The sequence below is a fragment of the Suricata suricatta genome, chromosome 1 (genome assembly GCF_006229205.1).
Source record: "Suricata suricatta isolate VVHF042 chromosome 1, meerkat_22Aug2017_6uvM2_HiC, whole genome shotgun sequence".
Classification (NCBI taxonomy): Eukaryota; Metazoa; Chordata; class Mammalia; order Carnivora; family Herpestidae; genus Suricata; species Suricata suricatta.
The window spans coordinates 26028296-26045039 of NC_043700.1; the positions used below are offsets into that span (position 1 = coordinate 26028296).

Sequence of the window (16744 nt, forward strand, 5' to 3'; positions counted from 1 at the left end):
GTCCCCGCGCTGGCGGCCGCCCCCCGCCCCTGGACCCTCGCCTCCGCCCTCGCAGCCTCGGAGCAGAGCTGGGCGCGGCGTCCTCCGGGAAAGGCTGGCGGGCGCGGCGGCTTCTTCGTCGGCCCCAGCTTTCTGCTGATCTCGGCAGCCTCTCCCACCCCTCGGCCCCCGTACAAAGAATGAAGTGGTCCGCGGTCGGCGGGAGTCCCGCAGCGCCTCGGGCCATCCCACACGTTTTGCCGGAGTTTGCATCCGCGGGAGGCGAGCGGAGAGTGGTTTTGAGGGCGTTGAGGCCGCCAGAGATGCCGGTTACGGGGAATCGGTGTCATTTGCCACTTAAAGGCTAATGTGCGGTCTTGGGGTGCTGAGCCGAACCGAGTCCCTCCGGAAAGCCCTGGAAGGACCTGGGGACGGTTCTTTCCGGAGCCTTGGCCAGCCCATCCCCTCTCAGGTCCTGTGCTCGAAGGTTTACAACCTCCAAAAACTGATGCGTTGTATTTATATTGTTTGTCCCATAGGGTTAGACCGTAGGAGCGACCCCGGAGGTGCTCCTGTTGTCCACAGTTGCACGTTGAGGCTTTTCCATTTCAAAGTTTTGGTTGGGTTTTTAAAAAATAATAAAACAGTTTTAAAACTTCATGGAAAATTACACGTTTGTTCATGTGTTTTCTTTAGAAATGAGGAAGGTTGCAGTCTTTGCAGTTGTTTGGTAATTTTTTCAGTGTGATTAGAAATAGCATTGACAGACAGCGTTTTCAACTTTTTGACCACGAATTACATTGATTTCCTGACCTGCGGCTGACCTAAAGGGGCAGGCAAGAAGGAAGTGAAGAACTTTGATAGCAGTGTTTTTTTTCTGCATAATTTATATCCTTCAGGACAACTTTTATTGAGCTGCTTTCCCAGAGTCACATTTTACTCTTTCTGGTTTATTCTTCATGTCTGAGAACCTTTCATTTCTGATGTAAAACTTTGTAATTTGAGCAACCAAAGATAATTTTTCGAGCTGCTTTTGAACTGTAATAGACCTTTTGGATTCCTTGTATGGAAAGGCAGTTAGGGTAGAATGCTGTGGTTTTACGGATGTTGCCAGTTTCCTAGTTCTTCCCCATTTCTTCAGTGTCATTAACATAGGGAGTTTCTGTTGTAGGAAAATAACTGTAATTTCCTTCTCAGAATCTAGGAAAATATTAATCAGGTGAAAGCGCCTCAGATGGAATTATACTTACACTTTTGGTTTCAATAAGATTTTTTGATCGTTAGGATTGTTTATCAGGATATTTTCTTTCTGTTGGCCTGTCTTTATATTAGGTAGGAGCACTGCTATCATTGGAGACCATTACTTATTTCTTAATCCGTATTATTTGGTTATGTATTAGATTTGTCACGTAACTCCCAGGTTAAGGAAATGGTCCTTGCTACTCTAACTTCTTTGTAATCACAGAATCTGCACCCTGTCTCCTGAGAGTTTAAATAATTGGGCTGTTCCATCCCTAGCCTAGAGGCTTTGGGAGTAGAAACTAGACTCCTCTAAGTTTTGCCCTCCAAATGTTTCATCACTGGATTATGGTGTAAATTCTTGCCTTATTGATGTGTCACTTGGAACATCCATTTATACACAAATGATGAAATTTGTGTATAAATCCGCCTAGTTGCTGATTTCATAAGACTGGAGAAACTTTACAAGTTTTGAGAACACTTTTGAGCAATTTATTTAACCCCATTGGTTTTGGTTTTGGTTTTTTATTGTATCCGGTATGACTAGGAGGTGAGATGTCTGTCACATGAAATTTTTTGATACTCGAATTTTACCTTGTTTTCATTTTTTATTTGTTTAAAAGGAATCTTCCATTAACTTTTTAAGGGTATACTAAAAAAGTTTAGACTTCTTTTTTGATAAGAACATAAATAATTGTTCCCTGTCATAAAAGAGTTATCCTCAGAGACCATCAAGTAGTAAAGCTACCTGCCTTTGGGCCAAGATTACAATAAACTAGTATGCCTGATCTCAAATTTTTTTCAGTCTCCTTTCTCTTGTCAGAGGGAAGATCTTTCTTATGTGCAGTTCTGCCTCCTATTTCTCATTTGTTTCAATATAGGAAACAAGATCTTCAAACTTAGAACATTTTATGTCACAGTTTACATGTAACAGTGATCATCCTTGGGTAGAGAAAGTTACTTTCCATTAATTTTATTCTGGCTATATGAATTGCTATTGAGAAAAATATTATAAATGAACATAGATGACTCTTAAAATTCTTTTTTTATTCCGCTGAAATTCACACACAGCAGTTGAATCACAAAAATGAATAAATCAGCATCGGCTGAATAGGACCCTGAGGGTCTGTTTATAAGGAATGATAGATTCAGTGTATGGTCTTTGTGACATGTTTTGTCTCTTTAGTGACCCTTGTTTCCTCCAGGATTCTAAATTATATTCTGGATAAATACATTGTTACTATATAGTATTTATAGTGGTGAATTTAGCTATTTGGCAAGTGCATTGAAAAAGTAGAAATGGCTCTCTGAAACTCGTGTGACGCTGTATTTTAATTATATTGGAATTAAAATTTATTTTAAAATGGAGATGGTTTTTTACTTCTTCAGCATGTCTTATAACAAATATCTTTAGTGTTCGGAGAATTATGTGCATTTTAGATCTAATCCAGGTCTCATTTTACAGAAGGAAGAACTGACATTCAGATACAATTATATAGACAGTAAGTGGCTCGTAGGGTCTAGGGACCCATTGTCTCCTGACTTTCAGTTATATGCTGTCTTTACTCCAGCTTGATCTTCCCCTCCTCTTCCCTTTGTCCTTTTCTCTCTCTTTTTCCCCTTGGGTTCCTTTTCTGCATTCTACAAATATTTATTACTCAGTGTTGAGAGCTGGGGTGGGAGCATCAACAACAGGAAAACTCTTTCCCTGCTGTGGTGGAGCTAACAGCATGCAAGGAAAGACCGATGCAAATTGATATAAAATTATAGCTGTGATAACTGAGCCCAGGGGGTGTGTACAGAGCAAGAGGGCCTCTGCGCATGCGTGGCCCTCTGCCTGGGATGCTCCCCCCAGAAATCTTCATGATTCACTCCCTCACTCCCTGGTTTTTTTTAATGGTTTATTTCTTTTTCTTTTTCTTTTTTTTTTTTTTTTTTTGATACAGAGAGAGACAGAGTATGAGAGGGGGAGAGGCAGAGAGAGGGAGACACAGCATGAGAAGCAGGCTTCAGGCTCTGAGCTGTCAGCACAGAGCCTGACACGGGGCTCGAACCCACAAACGTGAGATCATAACCTGAGCCAAAGTTGGAGGCTTAACCAACTGACCTACCCAGGCGCCCCTCACTCCCTCATTTCATACAAGCCTCTGCTCAGATGTCATCTCATCAGAGATGCCTTCCCCAGGCCACTGTGTCTCGGAAAGCACTCCATCTTCTTACTCTACCTGACTTATTTTATAGCACTTGACATTCATTTGCTGCTTTTGTTTTTTCATCATTTTGTTCTCCTGTTAGAATGTAAGCTTCATGAGAGGAAGTGCTTTGATTTTTTTCATTGCTTTATCTCTAGTGCCAAGAATAGTGTTTGACACAGGATAGGTGCTCAATAGATAATTTGTTGAATTGATGAATGAATGAATGAATATGGTAAGGGGAATTGGTCAGTTCAGGAGATTTGGGAAAACGTCACTAAGGAAGAAATGATTGAGCTGAGATCCTAAGGACAGGGAGGAGTTCATTTGGAGGAAAGAGGAAGGGACTGGAATAAGAACACAAGCTCCCTGAGTGTGGAAGGGCCTTGTCTGGTTTGTTTACATAATCTCCAGCACCTGTTACATATTTGGTTTGCAATAAATATACCTTGAGTAAATATTTCTTGATTGGAATGAATGAATGAATGAAAACCTGTCTGAGGTAGAAGGACAACATGCACAAGGGCCATGGCGGGAAGGTGCCTGATTGCCAGGAGAGGAAGGAGGCCAGTGTCACGAAGTGCAGAGACCCAGGGCTAATAGCCCGGTGTGAGTGTGTCAGGAGAGTAAGCAGGGCCAGAGTCTGAGGACCTGTTTGGAACTGAACAAAACAAATAGTAAACTCAGTATTTTCCTCAGTTTACAGTTTACTCCATTGTAAACTTGAGGTTCCTCACTTGCTGTAAAATAAAAGTGCAGGGGTTTTTTTTCTTTCTTTTTTTCTGGAATTGAAAATATAATGGCAATAAGAACTAAGTGAATGTGTTCAGGGTTGACATGACCTAAATCGGTGATCTAAGGGAAAACTATCTGCCAGCCTACCATGTGAGTGGGTGTCCTTGATTGTGATTGTTTTGTTTATTTATTTTTAAATGTTTGTTTATTTATTTATTTTGAGAGAGAGAGAGAGAGTGAGCGCATGAGGGAGAGAGAATCCCAAGCAGGCTCTGCACTGTCAGCGCAAAGCAGCGCAGACTGACGTGGGGCTCGGTCTCACAAACCATGACATCATGACCTGAGCCAGAACCAAGAGCCAGACGCTTCACTGACTCAGCCACCCAAGCACCCCAGTTATTACCATTTTAATTCAAAGAAGGCTTTCAGTAGTACTGGGCAGCATTTAATCCCTTTACTGTTAATTTTGATTTCTATATGTTAGCTTTTGTCCTGGTAACTTTTAGACCTTCTACAGCTCTTTTGGATTTTAACATTTCCCTTAAGGTTAATAGACTGAATTAAAAACAAACAAACAAAAAAGCCCAAATTAACTTTTAGCCAGTACCATTGCAGAAATAAAGGTTATATAGAACTCAAAATAAATGGATTGTTTATATCTTTGCTTCATTCTAAGCCATTGATTAACTGCCTATTCAAGAAAGTTGTTTCTACTCACCAATGGGGGGAAACTTTATAAAATATAACGCTGTGTGTGTGTGTGTGTGTGTGTGTGTGTGTGTGTGTGCACGCGCGCACGTGTATAATTTTAGAAACTATATTTTACTTGTAGAATGTATCTATAGCTTGTGATATCTTAAAAAGATATCGAAGAAGGATTTGTACCCATTATCTTGCACATATTCTAATATGTAGGAAATTAGGAGAGGAAACCCAGCTATAGTTTTGTAAACTATGTAAAGATCTATATCAAAATTAGTTGATTAAAATTATTAACTACAAGTATCCTTGGACACTTTTTTCTTATTTGTTTCGAGCACAGTGGGAGTGTATGTGCAAGAAGCAGGAGCTGATTATGAGAGACTTTCCCATACGATAAGGTTTCTAATCCAGTAAAGCTGAGAATGCAGTTTCTCCACATCCTGTTTTTCAAACTGTAACGATCTGTGGAATAAATGTAACACAAATGACTGGAGGAGCATTGATCTGGGAGGCTAAGATACTCATTAGAAATGGGGACAGTGGAGAGCCTGGGTAGCTCAGTCGGTTAAGCGTCCGGCTTCGGCTCGGGTCATGATCTCACGGTTCTTGGATTTGAGCCCCAAGTTGGGCTCTGTGCTCAGAGCGTGCAGCCTGCTTCGGATTCTGTGTCTCCCTCTCTTTCTGCCCCTCCCCTGCTCACGCTGTGTCTCTCTTCCTCTCAAAAATAAATTTAAAAGAGAAAAGAAAGAAAAAGAAATGATGATAGTAATGAGGGAATGTGGTGGTGTGCTCACAGTTGGTCAGCTTTGAAAATCAGTGCTACTCTATGTTGCCTTGAAGATGGCACAAAAAACTTACTTTGAGACTGGATAACTTACACTTTTGAAAATAACTAACTCCCTTTTTTAAAAAAAATATTATTTCAAGAGAGTGCACATACTCTGAGTGGGGCAGGGGGAGAGGGAGAGGGAGAGAATCCCAAGTACACTCCACACTGTCAGTGCACAGCCCAGTGTGGGGCTCAATCTCATAAATCAGGAGATCATGACTTTAGGATGCTTAACCTACTGAGCCACCCAGGCACCTGTGAAGATAACTCACTTTTAATGCATTCGTTTTTTTGTGTTTTGCTTTTTGCTTCTGGGATCACAGGTAATGTTCAGACTTGCTAATATGAATATTGATAAAAATATTAATTTAGCATAATTAATATGTGTATTTGATTCTTTATTTTGCAGCTTTGATTAGTTTGTCCTTTGGAGGAGCAATTGGGCTGATGTTTTTGATGCTTGGATGTGCCCTTCCAATATACAAGTATGTAAAATTTTTGTCTTTTTGAGTGTTTATGGGTAAAATTTTTCTAATTTTAAAGCTTTAAATTTTTTTAAATGAAAGCTTCTACTGTGGAAGTAATCCTGAGAGATGTTCATTTGCCAAGGACAAACCTTTTTAAAAGTGCAAGGAACACTTTTGGTTATTGCACTGCTGCTCAGTTTTGAGCACCTCATGATAAAATTAAACGCAAGACAATTTTAAATGTCTTTTCAGCAAACACTACCAGAAGCAGAGTCGAGAGACAGTTGACTACGGAAAAAGTCATGTAAGCAATTATTTTCCATAGGATAGAAAGAACTTTTAAAAATGAATAGGATAGATTAGTAAGAAAAATAGAACTAAATAGAAGAATGAATAAATCTGAAAAAGGAACTGCAAATTACAGTAAGCACGTGAAAAGATACTCAGCCGCTCTCAGAATTGAACGACACCCTCTGGTGCAGGAAGAAGCTGGGCAGACGGCTCTGTTGTGCACACTGGGGCAGGGCTGCAGCTCGCGCAGTCGGTCATCCTGGAAGCCAGTTGGCTCTTAGCTCTAAAAATACACGTCTTTCTTGAACTGGCCCTTCCACAGAGACTTTGTCATACAGGTCTGCTGGCAGATGTTTACGAAGGTCTGTGTAGAGGAGAGTACGGATGTTTGAATGTTCGCGGCAGCCTTGTTTATAATAACGAGAAAACCTGGAAGCCTCCTAAAGGCCTGTCACAAGAGAAATGGTTAAATTATAGTATGTCCATCAAGGGAAATAGTAGGCAGTCTTATAAAGCATGAGGAGGGGCTAAGAGCTTTGAGTGATCATATATAAAGATGTCCAAGATACATTGTTAAATGCAAAAAGTGCAGCAAGTCCTGTTGTTAAAGTTTATCTGCATGGAAGTATGGAAAGAGCCACAAGAAGGCTGTCAGGAGAGCAGAAAAGAGAAAGCAGGGGGACATGGGCAGCTTGGAATTTTCACTTTTTGTGCTTTTGTATTTTTTTTAATGTTGAAATGATTATGTATTATCAAGAAGTTGCAAAAAAAATATATAGTAGAGAGAAGTTCCCTGTTCCCTTCACACAGGCTTCCCCAGTGGCCGTCCTACATAACGCTGGTTGCATTATCCAAACCCGGAAATTACCTTGGCACAATTCAGCTAGACCGTTGATTAGAAGCCATCTATTTTCTATATTCTGACTGGAAGTCTTCAATATTACTTTCAGTTCAGTTTCTACAGTTTTATTTCAGTAGTTTGGGAGTTCATAGTGACCTAAGGAAGAGTGTAGGGATGTTCCCACTGTCATTCATCAGAAGTCAGGGGCATGAATCTTGAATTTTAAAAATTACTGTTATGATTTCTATTCTCCATAGAATATTCATATTTTTTATTTATAATCTAAAGTTAAAATAAAAATATTTTAAATTTTGGGTCTTGATTCCAACTGCTATAATTTATAAAGCATTTTCTTTCAATATAAGAAATATTTAATCATTGTGTCATAATTTACTTTAGGAATATGGTGATTCTAATTATTTCTCTTTTCAGCATTCAGGTTATTGTTTATTTTTAAACTATGTCTTGTTTTGTACCTTGCAATACTTATTTGGTCTTTATTTTTAAAAAGCGGATATTATGTGTAGGAAAATGACATAGATAGCAAAAACTACATTAACTTATTTTTTTTTTCTAGCCAATACTGGCCTCTCTTTGTTCTGTTTTTTTACATCCTTTCACCTATTCCATACTGCATAGCGAGAAGATTAGTGGATGATACGGATGCTATGAGTAATGCTTGTAAGGAACTTGCCATATTTCTTACAACAGGCATTGTTGTCTCAGCTTTTGGGCTCCCTATTGTATTTGCCAGAGCACATCTGGTAAGTGTATATATTTTTCTATTAACAATTTTACGTTATACTATGTTAAAATTGTCTCAGGAAAAAGGTTTTGTTAAATGACATGAAAAATACACAAGAGACCTAAGATCTTAGAGGATAGAGATAATCTTACTTTTATTGTTAACTGATAAAAATGGTATTGGAGAGGAGCACCTGGGTGTCTCAGTCAAGTAAGTATCCAACTCTTGGTCTCAGCTCAGGTCTTGATCTCATCATGAGTTCAGGCCCATCTAAGGCTCCACGCTGGGTGTGAAGCGTACTTTAAAGATTTTAAAAAAAGGAATGATCCTGGAGAGCATGGCTGGGGTCCGCAGCAGCAGTTGGCTGACCAGTTCTTCACTCTCAGAATTGGGCACATCCACTCACCCAGTGCTTAACAACCACAGGCTGCCCTTGTAACTGTTTATAGGCCTGAGGAGATGGTTTGCTCTTTGCATGGAAAAGGGTGAAAGAGAAGGGCCTGGGCTCCCTGTACTTGGTCTTCCTTCCAGACTCACCAGTCAGAGTCACTCCTCCGTCTCTGGGGAGTTAGAGAAGCCGGGCAGGGACTGGCCACCCTTCCACACCCCTTACTCCTTTAAAAGATTGTACGTGGGTGCGTTTTCATCTAAGATACTTTAAATTTAATCTCTCTAGTTAAAATTTTAGATTCACTGAAGAAGAGTTGGAGCAAATTTCTTTATAAGCATTAAGTTGTTGAAGTCTCTGCTGCCTCCTCAGAATCCAGAAGTCTAACTTTTGAATAATGATCATTTTCATGGTTTCCTGTCTTTTTGAGAGAAGCAAATTAAAAACAGCAATATAGAAGGATTATTAAGCGTGAAATTGAGTGAAAGTTACTACCACAGATCTAACTTGTTTTCATATCGTGACTGGCATACAGCTAGAATCTAGATTTGCTTTTCATTTGCTTTCTGCTTCTTCTGCATCTGTTAACTAAGCGTTTATCTGTCTTATTTCCCTAGATTGAGTGGGGAGCTTGTGCGCTTGTTCTCACAGGAAACACAGTCATATTTGCAACTATCCTGGGCTTTTTCCTGGTCTTTGGAAGCAATGATGACTTCAGCTGGCAGCAGTGGTGAAGGAATTACTGAACTGTTGTCAGATGGACTTCTTGTCACTTGTCAGCCATCCGCGCGCACAGGAGATGGGGCCGGAATGCAGAGTGGCGCAGCAAGCCTCCTGGGGGTCTCCTCAGTGCTCCCTTCTCACTTTTCTTGTAAGCATTACTATTTTCACAGAGACTTGCTGAAGGATTAAAAGGATTTTCTCTTTTGGAAAAGCTTGACTGATTTCACACTTATCTCTAGTATGCTTTCTGTGGTGTCCTGCTAAATTTGAGTATTTATGTGTCCCTGTTTAGTTATTTTTTTTAATCAACATGCAACATTAAGCATTTTTAAAATGTAATAACCATTTGCATTGGTTAGGAATTAGATTTCTGCTGGCTATTACTGGGCTAAAGGACATCTTTGATCTTAAAATTATTTAACCTCCATTGCAAAAAGTTAAAAAAAAAGTTTTCAATCAGTCAGGATGACATCACTTTCAATTTTATGCAAACATGCAGACTGTTGGCATACATCATAGACTGTATACTCGGTACACACCCAGCTGCATTTATACCTCAGAGGGGCCAAGTATTAATGCCCATGCCCTCCATACAGGTTGTGGGTTTTGCCAGTAAGCAGGTGTTTTGTGAATTGAAAATTATATTATGGAATTGCTCCAAAGAGTGCTTTTCTTCTCAATTGTTAAAGGAATTTATTGTTAAACTCAAAGGTAAGCTTGTTAAACCAGATTTTTGAGATGGTTTTTATTTATGTCAATTATAGATAAAGTAGAGTTCCATTGTGGGAAGAAATGACATTGAAATTCCATTTTTTTTTTAAATCCTCTTTCTATTTATAAGTGAAATGTTTGATCTTCTATCAGCCTTTCCTATTTTACTGTGGGTGAAGTGGACATACGTAGAACTACTACTGATGAGGGGAAGTTGTATGTGTGCATCCTTTAGACCACAAAACCTGTCCCCGCTTCCTCCTTTTAACTTATTTTATACGTTGTATATATTAAGTAAATTAACTTTTCAAATACAGTTTAATAACACTTTAAACTAGAGGTGTTTATCTCACCTGGAAAGGACTTGCTATGCCATACATGCAGAGCGCCGCGCCCCGCCAGGCCTGCCAGGGTTAACCAGCGGCTTGTTAGTCTTGCAGATAAATCATGCATTAACAACTTAAGATTTAGACCATGGTAATTATAGTTCTTACTCTCTAAGGTTATATCATATGTAATTTAAAAATATTTAAGACAAGTTTCCTGTGTACCTCTCAACTTCCTTGATTTTTATTTCATCATGATAGATCTGCTGTTTCATTTTATTGTGTGACTTAATGCAAAGTAGCCAAATCCAGCTGTATAGCAGCTTCAGATACAAACCTGACCAAAAAGTTCCCAGTAACCAGGCATGATCAAATCATAGTGGTCATTTGCATCTCGACAATTATCAGTACCTTTTGCAAGAGCTAGTTACGAAAATGTTCAAGTTGGTCTGATGATATTTTGTTCAGATATTTGTGTGTTTATTCATTATATTTACGTAAAAATTGTTTTGCCTTCAGACAAAACTGAGTGATTATGACAGCTTTTATATAGAATCCATTTCTCAAAAAAATGGGAACCCATTTCGGGTTTGTTCAGCTTTTTACTAAGATGTCTAAAGTCCACAGGTTTTATTGCCAGGCCCAAGTGGTGACTTTGGCTGTGAGAGGGGAAGCAGAACAAGATGTCTGCATGTGGCTCTCCCACTTAGCCAGTAGGCTGAGAACGGCTTGCAGTGCTGCCGTGACGTAGACCTAAAGGGGAGGGAGTAGGCATGCATGAATTAGCTGGCCATATGGTTGGGAACTCAGTGCCTGTGATCTACTTGGGTTTTTTTGTTTGTTTTTTGTTTTTTGTTTTTTGGGGGTTTTTTGCAGGAAGTACACTCTTTGGCCCTTCCCTGTTTTTCTGTTCTAGAATATCAGTGCAGTGCACTGTGACTATTTTATTCACTTGGCCATAGACTCTTTTTCTAACAGCTGCATATCCTTTCTGCGTCCTGGTTGCATTGGCAGCACTGTGTCTCTCGTCTTGCACACTGGCTTGACATAGTGCTGTCTCTGATCTCTAGGCTAGGTCTTGGAGGTGTGAACTTTCCATAGAACATGCACTGATACCACATTGCCACTCTTCTATGGAAAGAAAACTTTTGATGATGAAACAATAAAGATTTTAAATATCTATATTAGTTTGTGGGTGTTTTTGAAATGCAAATATACTACACATTTCTGCTCCTGAAGTGTGTTACTCATTTTAATAATGCAATATATTAGTCATTAATGTTAGACTTGCAGAAGTTTCACTTCCAAAACAGAATTGAAACTGTAGTAGTAAATATTTCAAGGAAGCCCTGTGATTTTGAGCTATGGTGACAAGACGGGTATCCTGGGGAAGTAGAATTTTTAACTAGCCCTTTACAAAAAAGCCATAGAGGATTCTGTTGACCTGAAAAGACTGTTGATAATCAAAAGTCAAGGTTGTACCTGTTCTTAAATGTCCAGAACCTTTTTTATGACTGTATGTTTTATCGTGTATTTATTACTATTCATTATTGGAGCATCTGGCTTTTTGCAAACCTTTCAAATAGTTAAAGATAAAACATCTGTGTGGCACAGTGTGAATGGGGGAAAGTCCTGTTCTCTTTTATCAAACATGAATCTTGTCCCAGGTTGTCCTAATTATATAATCTCATTATATATTTTTAGAAGTTTAGATCGTAGTTTCTCAGTGTTTGCTCTAACATGATTTTGGGGGGTATTGTCAAAATAATCCAGATTTCTAGAGGAAACTCTGGGACACTTACGTTGAATGTGACGAGATTCAGAAGTGTCAGGTCACTTTAAATCAGCACATCAAATTTAACAAGCAGCCATGCAACATTACTGTTAAGTGATGTGTACGTTTTACACCTCAGGATGCTTTAGAACTTATAAAAGTGGTGGGAAGTTCAAAATCATGTTTCTTCCATTAAACCTATGTTACTCTTTCTCTTGGTGATGATTAAGGGGCCCTTATTTTAATGCCTCCTAATTTTCTGGCATTCCCAGGGAAGAGAATATATCCTGTAAAATAAATATTTCAGATAACTGAAGCTTCTCTCAAAAAGAACTGACAGTTGTTTTATTTATTTCGGTGAATATATTAATTATTTCTTTCGAATATATTAAGATATTTTGCATTTTCCTTGGTAATTAGGGTTATCATAAATTATCTCCCTTTCTTTTAAATGGCCGCAGACCTGTATTTTTCTGGAACCATCTTTTTTGCTGGCTTCTTAAAACTGAGTTTGTTCCTTGCACTCATTAACTTCTTTTGTTTCTAGTTTCCTAGATCTATAGTACATTAGTAAGAACAGAAAGTTGCCAGGGGAAAAAAGGAGGTAACCGGGTGGACTGAATCAGTGATGTAACATTTCTGTACACAGTACTCAGTGGACCTAGCGAGGTGCTCCCGCCTCTTCTACAAATCAAAGGCTGTGTGAGGAGGCTTCTTCCTGCTGAAACGGCTTTCTAAAATGTAGCTGGGAAGCCGTACGCCAGACACTGGGGGTTGGGACAGAGAACACGGAGGGTGTCTCGCTGTGCTCCAGGAGCAGCCCTGCGGTTCCACTTTCCAAACTTGAGGAGTCCCTTGTACTTGAGTAGGCCTCTAACTGATTTCTCAGAGCTTCTCTCTCTCTTCACCATTTGTTTTGTTGCAGAAAGTCTAGATAATGAAGACAGGTTTACAGTTCATTTTTACCAGACACTCTGTACTATATGTTTTGCTTCCAGTCTCTTGAAGATTGTTTGAGTCCCACTTGGGCTTAGGACCAACAATCTATGGTCACAGCAATTCAGATATTAGTTGTTAAGCTTGTAAATTCCCATCAGAGGGAATAAAACTATCAAACTCCAAAATGTTTCCACAAGTGAGAAAGTATGACCATGAAACATTCCTTTTTTGATTATAGTTGTTTGCTTTTTTGTATTCAGAGGCTGTACTCACAGGGAAAAATCAGGAATTTTTGTTTTAAAAGCCAATAGAATGGCTAATACTGTGAAAGAAAAAAATTGTTGCAGTTCACAGCTATAGAAACCATCAAATAGAACAATATAGAATGAAACAGTATTTCAGTATTTTGATTTATAGTGTGGCATTTAATATTACATGTATCTTTTTCTCTTTTGGCTGATCAGTGTATTCTGTAATATGTAAATATAGTTATGAGATGGAAATCAGTGAACTTGTGTAGATTTGCAAACCTCCAAAATAGAACAGATGTTTTCCAGAACATTTGATTGTCTAAAAGTGTTCCCATTTGGAAAACTGCCTAGGATTAAATTAAGATGGATGGATTTCAATTCACTTTTGTCATGGTCGAAATCATCAAATTCCAAAATATAGGTGAGAATCCACTTGAATATTTAATGAGTATAGCAGTGAAGAAAAGGGTATTAGTCTCCCAAGGATTAAAACAAAAATGATTTTGAGCCATACTCCATCCTAGAAATGACATTTGTCATTTACAAGCATAAATGGCCTACTAATTCTGTTCACAATTCAGTCCTTAAAAGTATTTTAAAAAAGGTATTATCACAAAGACTCCTGGCTGGGCTAGTTGGCAGAGATTGTGACTCTTGATCTCAAAGTCATAAGTTTGAGCCCCATGTTGGGCATAGAGCCTACTTAAAAATATATATATATATTGTATACACACACACACAAAATGTGGATCCCAGATACAATGGAGATGTAAGAAGGGTTGAGATTTGATTTTAAATTTTTTTTAATGTTTTTTGTTTATTTTTGAGAGACAGAGAGACAGCACGAGCAGGGGAGGGTCAGAAAGAGAGGGAGACACAGAATCTGAAGCACGCTTCAGGCTCTTGGCTAGCATTCAGGACAGAGCCTGATGCAGGACTCGAACCCATGAACCATGAGAGCATGACCTGAGCTGAAGCCAGACGCTTAACCAACTGAGCCACCCAGGCATCCCTGAGATTTGATTTTAATGGAACTTGGAATGACCAAGAAGATTTGTTGATGAACTGTTGGGGGGGGAAAGCAGTCAAGGTGACTACCAAGTTTTTGATAATCCTGTCGGGGGCAGAGGGCAAAATAGTGAGGAAGAGTTGAAAACAGTAAAGTCTAGACCACATGTCCAAACTACTGGTTCATCATATCCATTTGTTACCTGGAAGTGACAACCCTTGCCTTGTTTCAGGCCTTTACCAGACAAAACAATATTATGGACACTTGAACCGTGTCACTACTTTATGAACTCCTGAGGGTGGGCGTGGTGGCCCACCATCTTGACACAGCAGTTACACCGGGAGCTCTGGTGTACACAGTGCCCATACTACTAGCTCTTTCTTGTACTTGATGTGCAACCGTGAGTGAGTTACTTAATCTCGCTGTGTCTCAATTCCACATCTGCAAAATGAGGATAATAATAGTACCTACTTCATAAAGTGGCTGTGATGTTTAAATGTGACATGCAGAGGGCTCACAGCTGTTGTTAGATACTGTTACTGTTTCTTACCAGTTCTCCGTACTGCTAAGCAGTTCCCTCTTCTCATGTAAGAGGGAAATGCTCTACCTACCTTCCCAGTCCTTCATTGCAGTAGTTCAGGTAATCATGAAGACCTGTTGATTATCTAGTAAAACACTGCAGGCGCCATGACATGCTTCCGATGGATGAAGTGTACGATCCTCCCTACCCCCCACTCCTGCACCAAACCTGAAAAATTATTGATACGGTTTTGGGTTTGTTGTTTTTTTTTTTTTTTAAAGAATGGGGAGCTACATTGCCAAACTTGAAACAAGAAGGGAAAGTTTTGGTGGATCTGAAACTAAAAAAAATCCCTGAGAGAATAAAAACGTGGTCAAATTGAAGAAGAAACTGCATCCTGAAACGCAGCAAGCACATGGGAAGATCCCACATAAAATACAGGAGCCATGCCAAGGAGGCCACAAGTGGTGGCCTCCAGAGGCAGGAGGGGCCTCGGGCAACACACGGGCATTTTCCTGAGGGCGCTGAGGTGGGAGCAACCAAGCCAGCAGATGGTTAAGCGTCTCCACATACACCCCAGCCCCATCTCAAGAATGGACGTGTTTGCTAGAGTGGTGGAAATGGGAAGACCCACGTCCAGAAGACCAGCCACCAAGGAACCCTACTCAGCTGTGTATCTCTTTTATCCCTTACTCACTGAAAACACTGCCTCTCCCTTTAGTTGGGCTGCATGAGCAGGAGCCGCCGATGGTCTAGCCCAGGGTTCTCAGCAAAGATGAGTTCCTAGGCAGGAAAAAACAAGCAGTTCAGGAGTACCCATTGGAAGAAAGCAAATTCACAGAATTTATACCACCAAGGAAACAGTTAACAAAAAGAAGCTCCATGTTGACAGCTTTGAGAACGGAAACCATCCAAAAGAGAATACCAAATGGTGGACAAAAGCAGGCTGATGACATTACATTACAGAACATTTCAGATTTTTTTTATACCCGAATCCAGTTAGATTACCCAAGACCACTACTTTGCTTTCCCTCAGAGGCTCTACCTCATATCACAACAGGTTTGACTCAAAGACGCCTAGTATCATCTTCCTAGGGATGAATCTTTTCCAACAGCACTTTCTCCTCCCTGTGACATCCTGTCCTGTGACCGTGACCCTGAAACTTGCAGACTGCTTGTATGGGAAGGCAGGCAAAAGCTATTGCTGGTATTACACATCCTACATGATGATTTGGATTCCCACCTGAAATATTTCACTGCCCACCATATGCATTTATTTGTTGGAATCAGACACCAGGACTACAAAATAAATAAAATGAAAGGTGAGATGAGAACAAACAGAAGTTTCTTGGAGATCCATCCTACATTCTGTTTACCCAGTAGCTCTGTGACTTCCCTAACCAAGGGAAGGAAGGATAGAGAAAGCTTCAGAAGGAAAATGGTTGTTGGGGCACCTGGCTGGCTCAGACAGTAGAGCATGACTCTTGATCTTTGGGTTGTGCATTTGAGCCCATGTTGAGTATAGAGATTACTTAGGAAGGCAGGGAGGGAGGGGGGAATGGAAGGAAATGGTGGTTGATCTAAATGGTGATTGATCTTGGTCTAAGACGGTAATGAACCATTCAAACCTCCAACCTGTGTGACAGTTCATGTTTTTATTTTCATGTTTGTCTTCCTAAGTATTTCTGGGAATCCCGGGAATGCTTACATGTTACATGTAACATACTTGTACCTTAGCCAGACTCTGGCACTGAACTGGCTCTCACTTATCTGCAGCCACCTTTTACCACTTTGTAACTACTTTTTCCCTATGGCCTCCATCCCAGCCATGGACAAGAGCCTTCTCTCTTGATCCTGCAAAGCAAATCTAAAATCAGGGTAGGGGTCCCTGGGTGGCTTAGTAGATTAAGTGTCCAATTTCAGCTCAGGTCATGATCTTGTAGTTTATGAGTTCAAGCACCATGTGGGGCCCTATGCTGATAGCTCAGAGCCTGGAGCCTGCTTTGAATTCTCTGTCTCCCTCTCTCTCTGCTCTTCCCCTGCTTGTGCTCTGTCTCTCCCTTTCTCTCAAAAATAAACATTT

General features: G+C 40.0%; 1 protein-coding gene across 1 annotated transcript; it reads left to right on the forward strand.

Annotated features, from left to right (window-relative positions):
* The first annotated feature begins 3925 nt into the window (after window positions 1-3925).
* On the forward strand, window positions 3926-11679 carry LEPROTL1 (leptin receptor overlapping transcript like 1). Its single transcript, XM_029950156.1, has 4 exons — window positions 3926-4019; window positions 6086-6161; window positions 7853-8039; window positions 9026-11679. The coding sequence occupies exons 1-4, from the start codon at window positions 3926-3928 to the stop codon at window positions 9140-9142; spliced, it is 474 nt and encodes a 157-aa protein (XP_029806016.1). The 3' UTR covers window positions 9143-11679.
* The last annotated feature ends 5065 nt before the right edge of the window (window positions 11680-16744 follow it).